The following is a 21,964-nucleotide window of genomic DNA, read 5'->3' as shown; positions in this document are numbered from 1 at the left end:
CTTGCCCTCCCCGTCTCCTCCCACCGCTATCACGACGGTAAAATCAAATATTCATGTTGGAGGGGAAGGCTTTTAACGCGTTGTTGTTATCTGAGAAATCAGTCATGCAGTTAATTGCAGTTGTAAAAGGAAAATCTCGCAAGATTATGAGGCTAATTGGCATTATGCATCCGCAGCATTTTTTCCCTTTCTGACACCGGCGTGATAAAGTGCTCCCCGTAGAATGGAAGATATTAGACTCTCCAAAGAAAAGCGAAGGTAGACCCCGTTTGTGGGAGTTCAGAGTGCCCTCCTGATGGCACTTTACTTTTATGAGGCAAATGATCTGGATAATAGGACCTGTTTCTTGTAACATTTCCACATTAGGTCATGACTGTGGTCTCTGTTGTATTGGTGGACTTGTAGATGTGGTTTGTATTCTTCTCCTCCGAGCTGCACCTGTTTTTTTTTTTTTTTTCCTTGTGAGTTTGAAGAGCCCTGGAGCCACCTGGACAAATCCCAGCACCTGGAATAGCTTGACGATGACTCAGAGCGAGGAGAATCTACCTACAGGGGTGTTCAGCCCCTCGCACCAAGAAAAACAAGTGTCTATTTGTCAGATCACATCTTTAAGGTCAGCAGCTTTTGCCCTCACTGGGGCAAACTACACTTTCTGGGGTTTGCTAGAGAGTTTGACTGTATGCCTTGAGGCGCTGTACTTTTTTTGTGCTCTTATCTCTATCTGCTTCAAGATAACATACGGTAAGAGACAACAAAATGTAGCCCAGGGAGGTCTATTTAATCCTTGATGGCACGCGTCCCAGAATTCAAGGAGGTCGTCAAAGCAAATGCAAATTCGATCTTTTTGCGAAAACATATTAAAATCTGGATTTCTGAGTGCCCCGGTGCCCTGCAGTGATTGTTGCGATTGAGCAAGGAGATAAAATAACAGGTTCGTGTCACTTTATCTGCAGCTAATGTTGATGAATTTCAAAATTAACTATACACTTTCCATACACTTTCGCTTTCAAGCTTTTACGCGCACACTCGGGCAAGGAAAGAGTCACGGGCCCTCAAAGGGTGTAACAAGTGAGTGCAGATCAATATAGCTTGTATGTGTTAAATTTCAAGATTGTTTGATGTCTGGACAGGTTCACAGGGAACAGGTTCAGGCCTGATTTGGAGCTGAGTCACCTCTTTCCTCATTTTTACATCTCCATAACATGAGATGGTGCAAGCCGGATTAAATATCATTTACTTTTGGGTAAGTTCTACCGTTTGAAGCTTGTGGCAAACAGTGAATCCTGCTGAGTGCTGCTGAAAGAGCTGCGCACCCACAGAGACAACAGAAGGCTGCACAGATGCCAAAGGAAGTATACAAAAACGTCATGAAACTTTATTTTTTTTTTTTTTGTAAAAAAAGTGTCATGATAATATGAAAATATCAAAAAAAAAATCATTCAGCATCACAGCTTTCTACTGTTGATATACAATCATCTCAGTCACACTTACATTCAATATATAAAAATATAAAAGGAACCTGTTGTTGAGAAATACGTATTATTGCTGAGTAAAACTGAGGCACTTGAGACGACTTGTATTGCTATTTGAGTGCTGTTCCTAAACACTGTGCAAAACGTATAATAGTTCACCCTAAATTAAAGTTTGCGCTTGTTCCCTACATGTAACAATGGCTTCAGTATTCCACTGGTTATAGTTATACTGCCATTTGTAATGCACCATTTGGTATCACTTGTATAAAAAAAAAAAAAAAAAGTGGAGGACTGCATAACAGCCATTGAAAGACATTGGTACAAACACTGAAGATAACATTGTGAAGGCATATAAAACTTTCTAGACATGCAGAAAAGTGCATGAATAGCACAGGTAGGTGAGTACATGGTGTGACAAAGCTCGACACTGATTGCAATCACAGAAACACTGCTTGAAACGAGAAGCATGTGAGAGCTATTTCTCACTCTGAAATGAAATAGGCCGGTTGTAGCAGAAAAAAAAAAAAAAACGAACAAAAAAAGTCTGCATATTTGCGAACAAACCCCTCTCGGCGTGATTCCCTGACAGTTCTCCTGGACTTGGAAAAAAATGAAGAAGAAACAGAGGAGGGGGTTTTTCTGGCGGTGGAAAAGTATCCCAGTTCAGTGTGCTACACAACAACCAGATTCCTCATGCTTGTGCAGAAGAGACATCCTGGAGAAGGTTTTGGAGCAGTTCTTGCATTGGTATTTTTTCACATCCGAATGGGTCTGTAGGTGAGCCCTGAGGTTGGACCTGTCTGCGAACGCCCTGTTGCAGTGAGGGCACGAGAAGGGCTTCTCTCCTGTCAAAGCAGAAAACGAGAAAGAAGACGCTGTCAGCAACTGCATTTAGAAGATATTTCTGTTTGGTTGTAGCAATCGGTTTGAAAGACAGGCACTCTGCTGAGCATATTCAACCGCTGATTGATTGCAACATGACACTGGTGTCAAAGGGGAGTATTTTTTTTTTCTTTTCAGAACACCAGCAGAAATATACAGGAAATAATATCATAAGAGAGTTAACTTCCTCAGTGTCACTACAAAGCAGTGCTGGGTTGTATAACAGGGGTGCTGTAGCTGTTGAGCACTAAACAGTGTTGGATCTGCGCCTGCAAAATCAAAGCAGCCTCTTGACACATGGAGGCCCCACACTTTCCCACTCCCCCCCACCCCTCGTTCACTCACCGGTGTGCGTCCTGATGTGTCCTTGGAGCAGCCACGGTCTGGAGAACGCTTTCCCGCATATTTTGCAAACACACGGCAAGGTGTGAGTCCTGATGTGCATTTTGAGAGCTCCCAGGCTAACGTACTCCTTCTCGCAGTATTTACAACTGAAAGATTTCCTCGTTTGGGCGTCGCAGTGCAGCTGTTTATGCTTGAGAAGTCCAGAGTACGTGGAGTAGGATTTGCTACACAAGCTGCATTGGAATTTCTCTGCCTCCACTCCGTGAGGGTCTGTCAGCTTAGGCAGCATTTGCTCGTCTTCATCACTCCTCGGGCTTTCAGAGCCGCTGTGGTCTTTAGAGGAGGTGTCGGAGAGCGATGAGGGGTATCCAGAGATGGGGGAGAGGTCACTGGGGAGGGGAGACAGCGGCAAGTTGCTGGTAGTCCACACTGTGATGGGGCTGTACGCTGCCGAGCTCAGGATCTCCGGCTGCGGGATAACCGACAGGGGTAGGCCCTTGTAGATGTGCGGCGTGATGAACACTGGAAATAAAGACAGCAAAGTGAAAAAGAGACGTCAGATGATGGCTGTCAGCGCTTGAGTGGGGGAAGCACAGATTTTCGAGCCAGACGCTGCGCTTTAAAAACAAGCGACTGCGCGAAAGAAAACACAACTTTTTAAAATGTACATTGCGACTTAAGTGTGGAATAACTTTACCTGTTGGGCTGTCCAGCTCACTATAATTTGGCTTCTTTGCGGAGTTTATGTGTTTCTTGACCAGAAAAGAGCGTGGCATCTTGGAAAACTTTTGGCAAACTTTTTTTTCTTAGTAAATAAAGCGGTGAGCGTCAGTTTTAGTGCGTAAAGACGGAAATCCTTATTGCTTAAGTCCAGTGGAGTGTCATGGTGCGACGCTGCGCTCTTGGAAACAGTGAAATGGGTAGCTGTAAAGAGCTGTAAATACTCCCGATCAGGTGCATGGGAGGAGCCATCTTCTTTCATTTACATATGCTGGGAGCTCAAACCAATTACGTCTCGCTTTTACCACTGAGCCTTAAAAATGCACTTTTAGCCTATAGGAGCACGTACACCCCAGAGGGGCTGGGTTTTTGCCATTTTCCCCAGTAAGACAGGTGCTTTGTGCGAGATACAAGTGTGCATGGCTTCACAGTTTGGTGTAAGTGACACATGGGCAGCAGCAGAGCAGAGTACATTTCCAGAACTGAAGCATCCACAGAGTGCAGAGCCTTTTTTAAATATCAATGCAACCAAAGAGAGCTGAGAGGAGGAGTGAGGTGCCAGGGAAAGAAAAGGAATAAGAAGTACAGGGTGAAAGAGAAAGGTTATTTAAAATGCCATCGCTAATGCAATCACTGCACAGAAAGTGCACGGTGTTGCTGATGATTGTTGTGTTACAAACCTCTGGGGACTTGATTATCCTGTATGGTGGCTTATTAGAATTGAAGAATTCTCCTTCCAACATCGGCATGTACGATGGTGATCATGATAACTGAATCGAAGAAATAGGGAAGGTTTAGATTTGACATATATATATATATATATATATAGCTATCTGCATTTCTAAATGTATTAAACTGACAAAAGACTGCAGGATCAATGCAAACTCACGGATGGACTAAACTGCATGCTCCCATCCGCATTGTCATTCAGTGGGTGAACCAAAGGGTGGTCCCTTCTGATGCAGTTGTGTGTGGAGAAAGCCTCACATTTCCTTGTCAATAATGCAATAAGGCATTCCTCCTTAAAATGTAAATTTAAGTGTGGTTCCCTCTCAAGGTCAGCATGATACCATAATCTAATTTGTCCCTGCCGCCGCTGCTGCCGCCGCTGCTGCTGCTGGACTGGACAAGGAGAGGCAAACTTGGCAGTGTACGCCCCCTTGTGTTGGAGTCAGTTCTCCTAGGAGAAGGGTGGGAGTTGCAAAGCAGCTAAAGTGACAAAGGCAGTAGGGAAACCACACAGAGGCAAAGGCTTGGTGATATTGAAAAGCAGCTCCTGGAGCGGTTTGATTGGCTGGGTCAGCAGATATGAAAGCTCCTTATGTCTGGGGCAAGCCTTAAGTTAATTGTGAAGTGCTTATCTTATCTAGAAAACATAATTGCAGATCATGGATAGTTTCCTTTTGTACCAGCTTGGATTATAAAGGGAAGGGGAAGGTTATCTGTGCATAATAACTCCCGGCTACTGTCACATATTCAGCGCTCTGCGTGGCAGGCTCAATGGGCGAGGACTGGTGGTGTGTTCGGTGGCGATCCGGCACACAACAGTGTGCAATGTAAAAGATAATGCTTTGAAAATCAATTTCCCGAGCCGTATCTAAGAGAAGCAGACCATACGCTGCGATGGGAAAAAAAAAAATGTCCCCTTGCAGCGTTCATGCTTCAGTTCTGCTCCCTGCATTGAGAACATCTGAATGCTGCTCTACTGACAGTAATGAAGGGGGAACGGAAACATGGAGCTCTGACTCTAATCATATCACCGTTTCTGAAAAGCGGAGGCTGCAGTTTATGAGCTCCAGGATTAATTAACGGAGGAGGAACCTTGGATCCTTGGCCTTGCATCTTGTCACGGGAGGAAAGTGTTAACACCGTCAAAAATGTGCTCAATTAAAAATGAACAGGATTCAGATTCTGGTCAAGCACAGGTATCAAGATATCATAGCGATGTTGTCAGTGCATCTTCATTTTCTCATATGTTCAAGTGGTTGAGTTCTCATGTGATTTGCGGTTCAGACATGCGTGTAATTCAGTCATCCGTTGCATTTGTTTACCTCCTGACAACATTGAACGTCCGATTAGTGTCACTGATGAATGAGCCGAATGAGAATTTACTGTGTATTTAGTTTTATTCCCTCATAATGTTTTTTTTTTTATTTAATGTAATCTATTTTTTTATCAGCCCTGAGTTTTAAAGAGCAGTTGTATGCGTTTTGTAGCCTCCTACCTATCCTGAAGCAAATATTTGTTTACTTTCAATCCACATACGTGAGCATTTGCGACTGTGTGTCTGTGAATATAGATAAGTGTTCTTGACATTTGTGCGATATTACACACATTACTGCACATGGGAAATGCCATGTTACAATTTACTGTGGATTTTGTTCTTGCACAATATCATGTTTTGGTTAAAAAACGGCATACAATGCTGGAAGGCTCTAATTGTGTTCCCAGATGAAATAATTAGTATCTAAATGTGTAAAGTATCAACTGACCAAAACCTTGTGATTAAAGATTTGTGACTAAATAACCAATAAACCATGTTAAGGTTTAAATTTGAATGCTAAAATCTCTTAATATAACTTGAATATTGAAGTTGTATGGGTGAGATTTGACTGCCTGATCACTGGCAAATTTATCGTATTTAGCCTGGCACACTTCAAACCGTGATGGAAAGCAGAAAAAAAATAAAATAAAATAAAATAAAATAACTACAACTCTCCCCACTATTTGCTCATACCAAGAAGGTGATCGAACAAATGTGTTTAGATGCAATTACAGTACCCCTCAAAGGCAGTTTGATCTGACGTACCAATCAAATCCCCCGAATGTTTCAGCCCGTAGACTGCGAAACACATAATAATATCTGTCATGGCCTGGGACTGCTAATGCACTAAAACTGAGTCAGCTGTCACGGCAGCAGTTGTGACAGAGCTTTCCAGTGACACTGACAAAGAGGCTGCAGTTCATTGCGGATGTCAGGTTGTTGAAATATATGTGAAATATCGTCTATTTCCAAGTCCTCTGTTGAGACCCGGCAATACCTGAAAGGACATATAAGAGCAATCATGAGGTGTGAGTTAGATTTAGATTGCCATTAAGAAGGACAGGGACGGAGAGCCTCACAGTGGACGTGTTGTAAAGTGTGAAGTCATTGAGCTCATCCATTTATTATCTCCAGATCACACCATCCCCCCACCGCCGTGGTTGACCTCGACAGCAGCTGTAGGTTGCTGGACCAGTTCTGTGCGGTCCAGCGCTACTGATTCTACGGGACTTTTGATCAACCAACCTCGATTAGGAGACTCGGTGTATGTTGGGGCATCAGAGTGAAATATGCCTCTCGGTTCGCGAGGAAGTGCAGATTGTGACGTGGCGCTCGGGTTGGCGGGCAGCTAGGAGCGTCGGGAGAGTCAACTAGCTTCGTGTGGGGAACCAGCGGGATCTTTCAGCTGGCATGATGACAGCATGGAAAATGAGGTGCACCTGGTCAGCCTGAGCAGCTGCTCACGCGAGGGCCCCGGAGAGAGAGTCCAGATACTACCGAGTGACTGAACCCAAGTACAGTGTTGTGTTGTGTTGTGTTGTGTTATGTGTGTGTGTGTGTGCTTACTGACAGCACAAACTGTGTCAGGAGCGTCTAACTGTGCAAGACTGAGAAAATCCACCCGAATACCATTCAGCTCAGACTCGGGCTTTGATGTAAAAATAACCTTGGAGCGTGGGGCCGGTGAAAATGTTGTTTGTCTTTTGCTCACCTGTAAGTAGGCAAACCTCAAGAACTTAGTGTCTGCGAGAGTTCTCAGTCATCCGGGTCACGATAATCCAAAAGGTGTTTTAAAAAAGGCAACTGGACCAGATTTGCTGGAGTCTTACATAGACCTTAATCCTTCTCATACTACCAGTCTAACCCTTTTCACCACTTTCATCCGAAGAAAGACCCCGGTGAAGGTCACGATCTGAAACTCGCGGGTCTAATAAAGCTGTTCCGTAACTGCTGCTGGAGTTTTGACCTCTCCACAGTTTCTTTTCTCACTCCACACACCTCGGCAGCTGGGTGAAGCCGCACCAGGAATAGAACTTACTTTCCAGCTTAAATCTAAACCTCACTCATGTCCTGATCCCAAACCGAGTCTTAAATATAATCATTTATGTTACAGGGACTCACTTTTCGGTCCAAAAAGAGGAGACAGGTCCCTACAATGACCATGTGAACAGATTTATGTCCCTATGCCCCTCTCTGTACCCATAACCTTCAATTAAACGCCTTGCCCAACCTTCACCTTGAGCCGAACTCTGACCTGATGTCTAAAATCAAGTCTTAAGTCTCCACCAGACCCCTGAAGATTCGTCAGAACCAAATAAAATGTCCCCACTTTCCAAAAGAGTCCTCAACCCCGGGGTTGCACACACACGTGCACGGAGGACCGCAGTGCACGCAAATGTAATTGGTTTAGATAGAAAAACGCTTTGGGAATTCAGATGTAATGTGGGACAGAGCAGCATGCGTCCATGTAAACAGTGGAAAAGTAAAAAAAAAAAAACAACAACAACATGTAATATTTATGGATCCAGAGTTGTGCGGGTGCCTTAGGTAAACGAAGGCGATTGACGCGCGCGCCGAAGCAGCCGCATGTGATTTCCAGCTTCAGTCATTTTGGCAGCACGATGCGAGAGAGAGACGGAGACACGGAGCTGTGAAACCGTACTCTCTCCGCCAGGGATGTCGACGGAAAGGAATCCCTGAAACCGCCGCTGCCCAGGAAATATGGACAAATCCGGTTGTGATTTTGAGTGCGGACTGTTTTTCTGACGGGGGGGATTGTGTGTTTTTTTTCTTCTTCTTTTCTTTTTTTTTTTTTCTTTTGCACATTGCTACAGTGTAGTGGACCAGGATGCCGTGTGGGCGATGCTGCCACAAGGGATACATTGTGATTTCGCAGAGATGTTTTAGTAGCAACCGTTGCATAAATTAAAATAAGAAAAGGGCTTCGGACGAGGGGATCGGAGTGCAAAGGGGATCTAATAAGACATCGCCACCTGTTACCAGAAAATCAGGTAAGCCTCGCAGACCTTTTCTCGCTTTTTACATTTACAGCGCCTCGTAATACAGAGCATGACGGACGTAGGTAGTTAATTATGATGCCAAACACCCATGAAATGAACCATGAATCCTCTCACAATCTACTTTTTCTTTTAGATGCTATTCAGCCTTAACGCTGCGTGCAGAGATTTATGTACCAATCGGCTATATGGCCGGGCGGATAATAAAACCATCGCGTCCTCTAATAGTTACATTTGTGTGATGCAGCCAGCGGAAACTTATAATGGGCCCCATGATGAAGCACCGTTTCATTATCATATGAGTAGCAGGGAATACGTGGGCTTGCAGAGACCTTTGCATCGCCTCAGTGCAGGTACAACAAGCAGCACCCGCAGTTCCTCCAGCCAGTGCAGTGGCAGCAGACCTCTTTTCATCCACGGTCCTTTTCAGCTGCGTTAAAGTGCTCCCTTTCTCTCTGCACCGGTTGCCAATCCTCGAGAACATTCAGACTTTAATAAAAAAAAAAGAAAACTGCCCAATGGACCATTCACAAATATGTCATTGTTTCTCGATGCTTCGCAGCTTCTACTTAGAAAAAAAAGAAAAAAAAAATCAAGGCAACGTCTGTCAGGGATAGAGGAGCATCTCGGTCTGCTGCTGCTGCTGCCCCAGTGTGCTTTATTATGCTTGCAGAAAACTCATCAATCCCCTCACTAAATTTATGATGCCTCCCTTGCTATATACTGGTGTGGCAGGGTGCTTATCAGGCAGGCTTGTTTATTTTTGTTTCTTCCACTATGGGCTGCAAGGTGACAGACAATCAGCGCAGTTATCCAAAGAGGCACACGAAAAATGCAGGAATCAGACTTCAGCTGGGTGATTTCGGGTCTGTAACCTCGACACATCGAGCCCCGCGCTCACAGGGGCACAAGCACTGAGCCGAGGCGGGCCCCGTCCTTTCGCCGGTCATAGGTCAGGTGCAATCTGTTTGATGTACTGGAGGTCTCACTTCCCACAGGGGCAAAGACATGTCATTGACTATTTTATGCCCTGTGGCACACGCTTTCCCTCCCCCTCTGTTCCTGCTTATGTCCTAAATCAAAGAGCAGTTTGGCCAGCTGACAGAGGTACACTGGCAGAAAATCAGGCCTGAGTGAAATGGTGTCAGTCACGTCTGGCCAATATGTCCGGCTGGGGAAGAGAAAGAGGGGACAACTTGTTTGAATCCTCCACACTGTGTTGCTCTCTGGATCTGCTGATAGAAGGAAGGAAACAGTGCCAACAGTGACAACAGTGCAAAACACAATCCTGATCTGAGGCTCTCACACATAACGATTATCATATTATCAATAATCCCCTTCCCAGTGGGTCATTTAAAAAATCCAGACTAGTTAAATAACATCTTGAAATATACGAGCAGGATAAGCGGTCCTAAGGCATCACTTGAAGCGGCGAATGTACACATTGACATCAATTATGTATGTTAACACATTCAGAGTGCTGTTACACTCCCCCAGCATCACCCAGCACAACTTGATATGTAATCGAGTTGAGCTAAATATTCGAGGGTTACACTCTCTGCACTGCACCCCGACTGAAGGATAAGTTTTTTTTTTTAATGCCGCATGCCTTTATTCTGTGACCTATTTTGATCATCTACCAAAAAACAAGGCACGGAAACTTGACAGCAGAAAGTTGACAACGACGACGCGGGAAGCGTGAAAGCCCGCGTTCAAAGGGAAATATTTTAGTGGCTCAGAACAGAGTTATTCTTTAACATTTTCCTCCAGCGATTGTTCCGTGTAAAGGGCAGCTAGGAGAGCCTACGATGTGTCACCGAAAGGCTGGACATCTTCATTACTATCTAGCCCCAGAGAGTCCGGCAGCAGATAGAAAAATGGATCGCACCTGATGTTTCTGCGGGGCTTTTACAGCAACTGTTTGGTCAACCATCCATACTAACCGCTCCAGATGTTGAATTCGCAGAGGAGGAGGCGTGTGCTTTTATTGCGGCGTGATGTACGAGGCGCACAAATAAAAAGGAACCGGAGATATTTCTCTCGCAGGGCGTGCGGGGGGAAATTTATTGGTGGTTTGTGCAACAAAGTCACTGTCATGCAACAAGAAAACCATTAGTCTGGCTTTGCGGAGACTGATGGCTAATGAAGCGAGTCCACACCGAGCTCTTCATGGCAGGAGGGAGCGGGGGGCCGGGGCAGAAGACACAACTCTCATCTATATGCACCTCATATACAGGCCCATCTGATTTAGAGGTCCAGGGCTGCAACACAGACCAACTGCCAGAAAGCTTCTTGTAGGTGATAACTGCCCTAAGAAAACGATTAAGGGGGTTTGATTATCCATAATGATCCATGAGGTTAACATGCAAGCGATAAAAACCCTCAGTGATAACATCTTTACCTCCGACGGTGGATTTCTGCTTCCTTTTTGTGTTACAACCCGTAAGTGGCCCAGACTGGACAATTTTAGGTCACATTTGATTAATGTGGAGAGTCTGCTTGTTCGTTAAGCACTGCTGCCTTGACAGCTACTCCATAGCAGCAGCTTGGCCTCGATGGAGCATTGTACACTGTACCTGCAGTATTGTGTTTTTTCACTTAACATTTGCAGTTCATTCAACCTGCGAATAGTGAAACAGCCCCAAGTTGCAATTAACGCTCACATTTTTTTTTTGCTTATGCCAGCAGAACATACTTCATGGTTTCTGTTGACGTGGGAGGTTGTGAAACTAACTCGGTCACACCACAAGTTTGTGTGAGTCAGTCGACTTTGATAATGGATTGTTTGGATTAGTGTCTTATTCCAGGATCTCCGACGCGTGGACTTGTTGTTTTTCATCACAATTAACATGAATGTATTTGTATAGGATCCAACAAAATGAGCTCCGGGAAAACTCAGATCCGTATGTTCTATAGAATAATTAAAAGTCATTAGTTGAATCCTGATATATAATTTTTTGCAGGTGTTTTTCTAGAAAATGTGTCACATTTTGCGCGAGTCGTAGAAATAATTCAAGGAATAGAATAAACGTTCCCTAAAGCCCCTAAATCAAGCTTTAATCTCCAATAATGCTCTATTGGACATTCATATCCCTAAGATCAGAATTTGTTTCACAGTTTGAATTCTTAATTAATTTGCCCAAGCCATTGAGATATCATTCATTAGTATTTTCCCACTTTATATTAAGTAATTGAACAGATGTGTCCCTCGACTGCTGAGCATCATTTCGGTGTTGTCTAGCCTTCAGCAATAGACTGGGCTTTTTAATCCTTTCATGTACGATGCCATGTCCAGGCCCTGCAAGGCAGTTCAAAATTGACTGCATGCATATATATATACTTAGGATCTAATCACACACATGTAGTGAGGGGAATGAATTCAGCATTTCAGTGTTGTTCATTTCTTGAACCTAATTAAGACCTTCATGTGAGATAACACGCTGGTTGTACAGAATCTACTCACCCACTGGCAACAGATAATGACAATGATAATATCATATGTTAAATAAAATGAAAAAAAAAATAAAAAAAGATTATAATCCAATTAGAGAACCTGTCAGCGATAAATGTGCAGCGCGCTCAGCCTCTCGTATTGGATGTTTTCCGGCGTCTGTCTGTTTCCGCTCAACGATACCTAGTGATATAACAGGGAAGCAGTTTGTGAAATGATTCTCACTGATTCAAGTTGGCATCCACCTGATATCCGGTGGCTCCCCGCTGCCAAAAAACATACATCAAAGTCAGGAAGGTCAGGAGCTCAGTCCATAAATGTGTCCATCACTAATTTACTCCTCTGCCTATCATTCATGAGGGTCTGGTGTGCAGAGCGCCGCTGGCTGTGACCGGGGGCCTCAGGTATCCACTCACGAGATAATGACTTATTTTCTTTTTTTGACAAATGCACTAAAAGATTCGAAAACATGATGAGATATTCTTCACGTCTCGCCCCGGTGATCGATCTGCAACGTAATCCGAAAGAAGAAGAGGTAGCACCTCTAGCGGCACGCACAAGAGGCCCTGCTGAATACTAGATGTACTCGGTAAATACACCACTGTTCAAACAGCTGCCTCTTGACGTGAGCCTGTTCACTGCCAGAGTAACGCTGAACGCTGAGATTATGAATACATCACAAGCTGTAGGGGGGAAAGACAAGTCTTTATAAAGGAAGGGAAAATTAAGTCTGTAAATGTCTTCTTGTTGTAGCTTCTTAAATGTGGAGATTTTCTGCTTGTTTTTAAAAACACGTTGGGATGCCGACAGATGCCGTTTAAAAAAGGGGGAAACTGGAAGAGCAACTGTTAGCTGGTGGCTAGAAAGCTAAAATGAGCTACTGTCGCACAGAACTGCCCTCTCCTGAATCATGCTTATCAGTCTGTCTGTATTTTATTCATAGTAGAGGATTCTGGTGTTGTATTTGGATGTTAAGATGAGATACATTTCTGTGGACACTTTAAACGTTGTCATTTTTATCTACTTTTGTCAGCGGCTCACTAAGCTGAACAGCCAACCACCGTCATCTCTTTCACTGACGCTCTCTGTCCATTCACTGCGCTGAATTGCCGACAGGGTCGGACCAGTGCCAGCGGTGAAGGGCACACAGCATGAACTAGGGGCACAAGGACGGGCCCTCACCAACGGCCCAGCACAGGCAAAGAGACGACCACGTCTGGGCACCAATCAATGCAGTGTTTCATTGCTCCCAAATTTATTAATAATAATAATACATTTTATTTATAATGCCAAAAGATCTCAAAGGGCTACAGCTTACAAACAAAGAAAAAAAAGGTTTAAAATGTTTTAAACATCTAAGCGGGAGAACCATAGGTTCTGCTAAAAAGAAATGTCTAAGGACCCTTTTTGAAACAGTCAGTGGGTTGTGGTGCCCTCAAGGTGTCAGGGGGGGCATTCCAGAGGCGTGGGGCACCAGTACAGAAGGCCCCATCTCCCATGGTCCTGAGTCTGGTTCTGGGAATATGGAGGAGGTTTGAGTGAGTGGAGCAGAGGGAGCGTGATGTGTTTTGAGGGTTGAGAAGTTCTTTGAGGTAGGGGCGGGGGTCGGGGGGCATGTCCATGGATGCATTGGTGTGTGAGGAGGGAAGCCTTACACTCGATCCTGGTGGAAACGAACAGCCAGTGGAGTGAGTGGAGAGTGAGCGGAGGGCGGGGCTAACGTGCTCATGTTTACGCACTCTCATCAGCTGCCGAGTTTTGGATGCACGGGAGCCTCTGCAGGCTCCTGCTAGGGAAACCAGATGAGAAGTGCGTTACAGTAATATAGCCTGGAGGAGGCAAAGGCACGGACCAGCATGTGAGAGGGAGAGAAAGGGGCGGGGTGTGGAGATGTTGCGGAGGTGATGGAAGGAGGTATTACAGAAGTGGTTGATATGGGATTCAAAGTTGAGCTGGGGGTCCATTTTTACACCAAGACGTGTGACTGCAGATGAGAGAGGGACATCAGATGGTGATGCTGGTTATGGATGATAATAGGATCTGGAGAGGGGTGCCAGCTTAAGAGCTGAGGAAAGTTGTGCGATGTCTGACATTTGGTAGTAACATGAGCATTGAACCCCACCTGGAATCGGTTCTTCTTTGCTATAAAACAGTTGTTATAAAATCTGTTTCCTGGCGAAACAGCGAGGAAAGAAAAAGAATGACAAGCACAGATCTATTAAAGCTAATATTTCAAGCAGCAGCAGTGCAAATTCAAAACAGAATACCGCACCTGCTCTTAGATTAAAACTTTTATTTCAGACGTTTGAACAGAGAGAAAGAAGACATGTAAATATGAAGTAAACATTTGGTCACAGGGAGCACAAACCGACTCTGTGTGACATATGACAGACTTAAACCTAAAAATAACTGAAGAAAAAGGCCCCTTAATCCATGGAATCCATCCCCAACACTAAAAACTGCGATCTTTGTTAAAACTGAACAGTCACGAGAATTATTTTCGAAGTGAAGTTGGCCACTTTAGAGGCTCCAGACGGGACACGGATAGGTACACAAATTTAACATCCAAACAGCCTGGCAGCTCGCTAAGTAAGTTTCCTAACATAAACTGGCAGATTATGTGAAATATTGTCCGTGCAAAGCTGTGCGTGTTGAGCGGGACTATCTGGGGATGCCATCGCGTTGGAGAATCATAATATCCGCTATCATCTCACTCCAAATTAAAAAGCGGCACTCCTTTGGCGCCATATGTTCCAGGTCGCGGAACAAATGAACATACACTAAGTGAAACCCATCTCCCAATTTGAGAAGTAAAACCACGTTTGCCGGAGCAACCCCCCCATCCCCGCCGACAGCTGCTCGACCAGCGCGCACGCGCTGACGGCCATTTATCATCCGGCACGGGCCACAGCTGTCCTCAGGTCTAAGAGATGGAGATGTCACGTTGCAATCTCCACATCACGCAGGCAATCTCGCTCTCCTCCTCCCGTGTGCTTTTCTGCCATTGTGTCAAAGACAGGAGCATTATTTGAAACCCATCGCTTGGCAAATTGGCAGAGCTGAACATATCTGATGGCGTAGTTGTAAAAAAAAAAAAAAAAAAAAAAAAAGGAGTTACGCTGACTCGACTTAAAAGGCACAAAAGGTTCATCCTATTTAGTCTTTGCTTTCTCGCACAAAGAGAAAAGGGGGAGCGCTGGCAGTTTGTGCAGGAGGGCACCTGCTAAGACAAAGTGCTCATCTCAAAGCTGCAGACACATTTTTCAGCTGACCAGGTGGAGGGAGACATTTATTTTTTTAAAGCCGGTCCACAAATGATGTCAGGATTTCTACACCCATTACACAGCTGGGCGGCTTGACCCAGACGGTGTGCAGGGGAGGTGGAGACGGATATTTCAGGTTCAGTTTTCCAAGTCAGTAGAACTCATAAAATATGTTGCAAGTTAAAAACCATTGGAAGTTTTATCAATAAATGTGAGTTTCCCTCAGTGATAGTAGAAACAGTTTGTTGTATTTGTTAAATGTTTAGATTACATTAGATTTATTCCACTTTGCTAATGATTATAATTACATTTTACTACATCAGAAAACAGCAAAAGCCACGTTTCAGACCTCAAGGTTTAATATCTGATAGTGTATATGTCTTTAAATCTATTCTAGATGTAATAACATTACATTTACAATCAGAAAAGATAAAGGAAATTGAGGTATCTTCACATTTAATGAACTAAATACATAAATGATCATCAGATTTGCTTTCAGATGATTTGTCCTTCCGCTGCCTTACCATTTAATAAACTTTAATTGTGGATGCTGTATGATATGCTCCACTTTAGGCTGAACTTGATGGCATTAAATAAAAACTCAGATGCCAGTTTATAAAGAACATCCAGCTAAAGTGATTTCAGTCCAATAAATTGCACAATTAGTCCCTACTTAGTCTCCACTCACTGATTTAAACAGAGTGGACAAACTAATGGAGGCACCTCTTTGTATAATGTAATAGATGACGGCCTCCAAAATACCCCGCGAGCTAACGCAGTTATGCTTTATATACTGTGGAAGCTTCGCTGAGATGAAATCTCCTTTTGGAGAAGGGACCTGAGAAGAGATTACATAACCACAAAATTACAACAATGGATATCACCCACTCGAAACACACGCAGAGCCCCGTTACATTCACTCGTATTATTAGAAACAGAAGCCTGCTCATTCCACCGGTCGGGTGCATAGTACTGGAAACCAGCGCGGGTCAGAGGTCATGTGAGGTGCTTTCAAAATCTCCTGCGAGAGTCTGATTCAGCATCTCTGAACCCGTTACGACAGCAGCTGTTAATAAGTGTCGGCTTCGTTGCACGGTATCTGTATTAGACTGCGTTACCTCTGGCTAATATTAAATCCATCTCTAATAATAAACTCACCACTGGGTGCAAGTCCGCCTGTTAGATCTCTGCAAATTAATTGAATTGACTTCGTTGACATGAGAATAATTGTTGTGCGCGAGCCAGTAAAACGATTAATTCAGCATATTAAGAAACCGATCTTATCCATAAAAGTAAATGTCGTAACCAGAGAAGATAAGTTAACGCAACTTATTTCAGCTGAATTGTTGAGTGTGTTGAACATTGGAAGAGCCAAAATGTCCATCATTTAAGAGTCGGAGCGGCGCCTCAGGAAGTGTATTGAAGTGCGTGATGTTTCTCCTCTACATAAGGGATAGTGATCTGAAGATGTTTGACGCTAACACGATAATCGTGTTTTGGTTGAAGTCTCTTGTTTTCTGAAGGTCAAAGCTTTTGAGAATATTCACTGCTTGCGTTTTTAGTCTTTAAAGACTCTCTGAATCGCCTGCTCTCGCTGTCCTCTCTTTTCGTCCCGGTGTTTTGCCAACACAGGTCACACTGAGGCTGCTCTCCCTGAACAATCACAAGTCAAATTTTTTTATGCATGAAATGTAGCCTGAAATGTATACTGTACATTACTTTTTAACAATGATCATAGTGGCGACACTGCAGCTCGACAGCAAAGTGGCCCCGAGCCAACAATGCATACTAACGAGGAGGATTTCTCAAGGGTGCACTATTGGAACTTAATAAAAGCCTCGAAGGAGTAATTTGCGCGTGGCATAGCAAAATCCAAGAAAATGGAAGAATAAGAGTTAATTGCATTTTTGGCATTCATGCACATGAATCCAGTTTTTTTTTTCTTTTTCCGAGTGAGGTATTTGAGAGGATCCCTCATCACACACTGAGGATTCAGTTCTGTGTTTGTACCAGGTGCTTATTTGGGAAATAAAGCTGTGAATTGCCTCTGATTCAACATCCCACATACATTCAGCCGTTATACTGAAAACACTTGTCTGTTTTGCTGGCAGCTATAAATTACATCCTTTCACTTGGAGTCAGAAGCATGTAATCAACAATATTCAGCTCTGTTTCTGAGATTCAGTTGAGGGGATTTTATTTATTTATTTTTTTTGTTTGTTTCAGCTCTCGAGTGGTTCCACCGTCAGGATGGTACCTTAGCTGCGTTCTCCTCCCGATACTGCAGCGCGGCCACAGACGAACAGGGACCTCCAGGAGAGAAGCCTCGCTGCACGATAGCCTCGTCCTTCCCAACTGGGGGGAAAAACAAAAAGCAGGCAGGAGAAGTGACAGCAGCGCCCTCCCACTGCCCAGCGCTGACAGCCATGATTCGAGGAGGCCCTCTGCCACGGCTCAGATCAGGGATCATCTCGCTGCTCCATGGCTAGACCTCAACAAACAAAGAGCTGGGGGCCTTTCTGCTGAGGTAAGTCTGCTTCTCCCCACGCAGCAGAGGTTCCATAATTCAAGCGCGAGCCGTTTTTTTTTGTTCTGCACCCGTTTCCGTCGAGTCAAGTGGCAGTCACGTCTGATTAAAACTGAGTGGAGCTGGTTTATGCAAATGAGGCTTTCGTGTAACATTCCTCGAGACCACTTGTGTGAGGAGAGAGTCGGAGGATTTAGAAAGTCTGTGGCATTAGTTGCGGGTGCCACTCCTTTAGATTTTTTTTTTAGTGGCTGTGACACTGACAAGATTTCCCGTGTTAGCTCGGTTCATGTACCGAGAGCACTCGATTGGATATTGAAACATTTATTAGGATACCTGGGTTCTCACCTTAGCTAATGAATTATTCATTACCGCTTAATGGTCTCTCATGAGATTGCTCAATTTAAGGAGCTTATTTCCAATGAGAAAAAAAATCTATTTCTCTCTGTATAAGAGACGCGGGACTATAATAAAAACAGACCCCCCGCTAACAATCTGCTGTGTGGTTTTGCTGCAGCGAGCCGGTCGTGTCATTAAGCCTTTGTCTCCACAGCCTAACTCAGTCTTGTTTTTCTCCGTTGCAGCATCCCTCACTGCGTAGTAGCACATGGATTTCAAGACTTCAAATGAAGAGGTTGGTGGGATTTAATCAATGTAACAACTCGGCCATGATTATAGAAAGTGGCTAGGCATTTTCAGGCGCCAGAGGAACTTAAACTTGCAGTTCATCTGAGAGACCGTGGCTGGAACTTCTGCGTAGCACGGAGCACAAACACTAAACCTGGGTTCTGTACAACAACATACCTTTTTTTTAAATTTCGCTATTGCACAAATGGATTAATCGACAAGTAGAGCAACAAACCCCTCGATCCCCTTCTCACCTCAAGTTGCCTGACATCCAGAGCAACGAGAGTAGACGTTGAAGGATCTACAAAGAGCTCACCCCGTGTCTTAAGACATTGATTAATGCAAACACTAAAAGGCAGATTGTTTATTTCTCATTTGATGTTTCTTGCAACATATGAACAGTGTTCTTCATTTTGATGTAGTCCTCATGAAAGGAAGACTCAAACAGTACTTTTTACTCAAGCAGTAAAGTATTTCTGCAGCAGATCCATGCAGAGCCCGGGCTTGTTTTAAGCATTTCTACTTGTGTCTGCAGTGATCTGTAATTACGCCGCTGAATCACTAGTCGCCAGCGGTGTTGAGTTCTGAGCCTCTTCAGACGTAGCATTAAGATCCGATTTGGTCCCTCCGACCAGCTTTGAGTGCGTGTGCTCAGGCCTCTGCAAATGCGTCCACAAACTCAAACTCAGTTTACTCATGTTTTGGTCCAGAGACGACAACAGCTCTGTTTCATGTGCGTGCGTCATGACTTTGGCTTCGCGCGTTATTTATTGATCTCCACCCTGATGTTAGCCTGCACAAAGCACTAATCTCAGATAATAAGGGTGAAGAAAGACATGTGAGGTTGAGGAAGTACATAACTTAAATATATCTACTGGTCAAATGTGTGACATCACTTATTTATCTATTCGTTGTATTTATCGACCATTGATTCGACTGTGTTTCTTGGCATTTTACTCGCTCCATTCCATGATCATTTCTAACAGCTGTCATGTATTTTTTTTCTGAATGGATGAGGCAAAACTGATGCAGGGTAACCTATGTTGAATCTGTAATGCGACTCAGGACACATTGTGTTCACACTAACCAGGGAAATGCAAGGGATCCAAATGTGTTCGAAGATCCCGTCTCTCAAACATTTCAACATGTCTTGTCGGTGTTGACGCTTCTCTTTTACATGGTGGTGTCGCCCAGATCGGATCTTAATGAAAGCTCTGAACAGGCCCTTCCTCTGTGTAACGCAAACAATGGTCTCCATGTTGAAGTTGGATCTAATAAATGTTGAACAACTGCCGCTTTCACTTTCTCAAATCACTGCGCTGCGGGAAAGAAAAGAGAGGAGACGCCTGAGTAGATGGTGTGTAAGACGCAGAAGGTGGAAGACTGTTCTGTTCTTGTTTGGCCACTGTGAGATATAGACAAGGAGAGGCTACGTGTTGTTACAAACATATAGCGATATAGAGCTATTGGTTTACAGCTAATACACAGGATATATACAAATATTACTAGTGAGCTGCTTTCCCTCTGATTGCTGAGTGAATTTCCTTTCTCTTTTCACCTGGATATTACTATAATTTCTTTATATTACACGACAGGCTTCAAGCTCCCCTCAAGTCCCTGGACTAAACCATTTAACATGTCAGAAAAGCTGAAGAAACCATCTTAATTTCCCCTTCTTTAAGGGTCCTCTTTTTGTGCGCTCGCCTCTTGGTTATTGAGACCAAATAAAGCAACAGGCAAACAGAAAATCTGATGAGCGATAAGTCTCATTGTTTGCAACACGAACGCCACAGCAGAACAAACAGCACTCAGTCACCTGAGACGCCGGCTGACCCGGCTAATATACAGGCACTACTGACCTCATTTTGTTCGGCAAATGACTCGCAGACACGCATCACTTCAAATAACGTGAATTAATGCCTCGCTCATTTCATCTCTCACGCCGAAGCCGCAGGCGGACTCTCTGTCCTGCCCATTCCTCATTACGGGTGAAAGATAGCGTGCTCCATAAACTGGCTTTGATTCAAGTTTGACCTGCAGTTTTCGGGAGGTGCTCTCTCTCTCTCTAAGAATAGCGGCCGGCCGCCTTGTTAACCGATGAGTGGCGTATCCCGGGGTGACGAGGACGCTGACACTGGTGGCTTTCTCCTATTAGTAATCTCGTCAGGTGAAGGTGCTCCTTTTATTTAGACCTTTTTAAGTCAAGGACAGGCGAGGCATCACAATTAGCCGGGGAGGAGGACGGATACGCGGATATGCAAATTTATGCAGATTAGCATGTTTTAAACGGATCATTGGAAACACACACAGTCCCCCGCGCTCGTCTCTGTGCAGCTACAGCGGGGAAACTCAAATGCAGAGCTTGATTTGAGCCACTTAATTTCACAGCTTCTTAATTTGTCATAATTTTCATCAAGCTTACACTGTGATGATACAATTTGGGTTGGAACAAAGCACACAGAGGGCACAACATGAATCCGCATCTTTGAGAGTTCCTCTTTGTTCTAGATGTGTGTTTATTGAGAGTGATGAATATGGTTATTTGTTTTGGTTACTCTCTTTCCTAATTTCCATGTTCATCCTGCAAGGAGTATTCTCACTGACATTTCATTTCATGGCCAGTTAATTTAGTCATGGAGGGATGATGAATGATTGTATCTCTCTGACTGTTTGCAGACAAAGACTGGGATTTATTTGATGCAAGAAGGTAATGAGGAGCCGTTTAATATTCGACTACACTTGGCCAAAGATATTCTGACCATTCAGGAACAAGACGTCATCTGTGTGTCAGGAGAGCCTTTTTATTCAAGTGTAAGTAACCCTGTCGTTGTCATAATTACCACAGACGCGCCACGCTTCACCGGGATCAGTACACAGCAGCACCGTGCAATAATGAAGGTTACAATGCAGAGATACGGTGAACACACCTTACGTTAAGCTGCTCCTCATAAATCAGATGTCGTCGTTAAATCGTGATTCGCCCTCCGGATCGCAGTCTATCGAGTCTAACATTCAAATCTCACTTGTTATCGTATCTCACAACTTTTCCCTCTCACTATTAAATGCACAGTTTTTCTCTCGCGCCCGTGACCTTTTCCGTAACGGCGTTATTAATACAACAACGTTTTACCGAGCCCCGTGTCTTCGGAATCAATGAAAAGGGCAAACACAACCAAATAAAACTTTAGTGCCTTGTGACGTCAGAGTGTGGGTTTTTAGCATCGGTTCAGATAAACGTTTACTTTTCATTTATGAGATTATTACATCCCCGCGTACTGTCAGCACTAAATTAATTGTTTCTTTATCGGCATGACAATGTCTGCACTGCAAATACACAACCAAATACAGAAACGCAATGCAATTAGCACAAACGACGTCAGGAACGTTTCCAGAAGACCCTGAAAAAGAATAAGTCTGATAAACCTTTTGCTTATTAATTGCCAATTCAAATTGTTTGACAAAATAAATAATTCGCAGATTGACAAGCCAATTGAATTCAGATCCTTTTAGTGATTTAAAGTCATACAACTCGTCCCAGTCAGGTTCGTATGGCTTTTGAAATGTTTCTGTTGTTTATGGTGCAACTTGGATTGCACTTATGTTTGGAGTGCATGTG

The 21,964-nt window shown here is 44.0% G+C and overlaps 2 protein-coding genes across 2 annotated transcripts in view; one reads left to right on the top strand and one right to left on the bottom strand.

Annotated features, from left to right (window-relative positions):
- Positions 1–1,343: 1,343 nt before the first annotated feature.
- On the bottom strand, positions 1,344–3,622 carry snai2 (snail family zinc finger 2). Its single transcript, XM_047588512.1, has 3 exons — positions 3,397–3,622; positions 2,700–3,221; positions 1,344–2,317 (listed from the first exon to the last, which is right to left on the bottom strand). Exons 1-3 carry the CDS (start codon positions 3,473–3,475, stop codon positions 2,136–2,138), a joined length of 783 nt encoding a protein of 260 aa, XP_047444468.1. The 5' UTR covers positions 3,476–3,622; the 3' UTR covers positions 1,344–2,135.
- A 4,273-nt stretch (positions 3,623–7,895) lies between these two features.
- The window catches only part of sntg1 (syntrophin, gamma 1), a 38,416-nt gene continuing 24,347 nt past the window's right edge, over positions 7,896–21,964 (top strand). The window contains exons 1-4 of the mRNA XM_047590690.1: positions 7,896–8,474; positions 17,421–17,721; positions 18,306–18,355; positions 21,025–21,159. Of these exons, the coding sequence (XP_047446646.1) occupies positions 18,329–18,355; positions 21,025–21,159 (162 nt within the window). The 5' untranslated portion in view covers positions 7,896–8,474; positions 17,421–17,721; positions 18,306–18,328. The remainder of the gene's footprint in view (positions 8,475–17,420; positions 17,722–18,305; positions 18,356–21,024; positions 21,160–21,964) is intronic.

This window comes from Mugil cephalus, chromosome 7 (assembly GCF_022458985.1).
Source record: "Mugil cephalus isolate CIBA_MC_2020 chromosome 7, CIBA_Mcephalus_1.1, whole genome shotgun sequence".
Lineage (NCBI taxonomy): Eukaryota > Metazoa > Chordata > Actinopteri > Mugiliformes > Mugilidae > Mugil > Mugil cephalus.
Note: the sequence above shows the minus strand (reverse complement) of the source record. Positions and strands in the feature narration are given on the sequence as shown.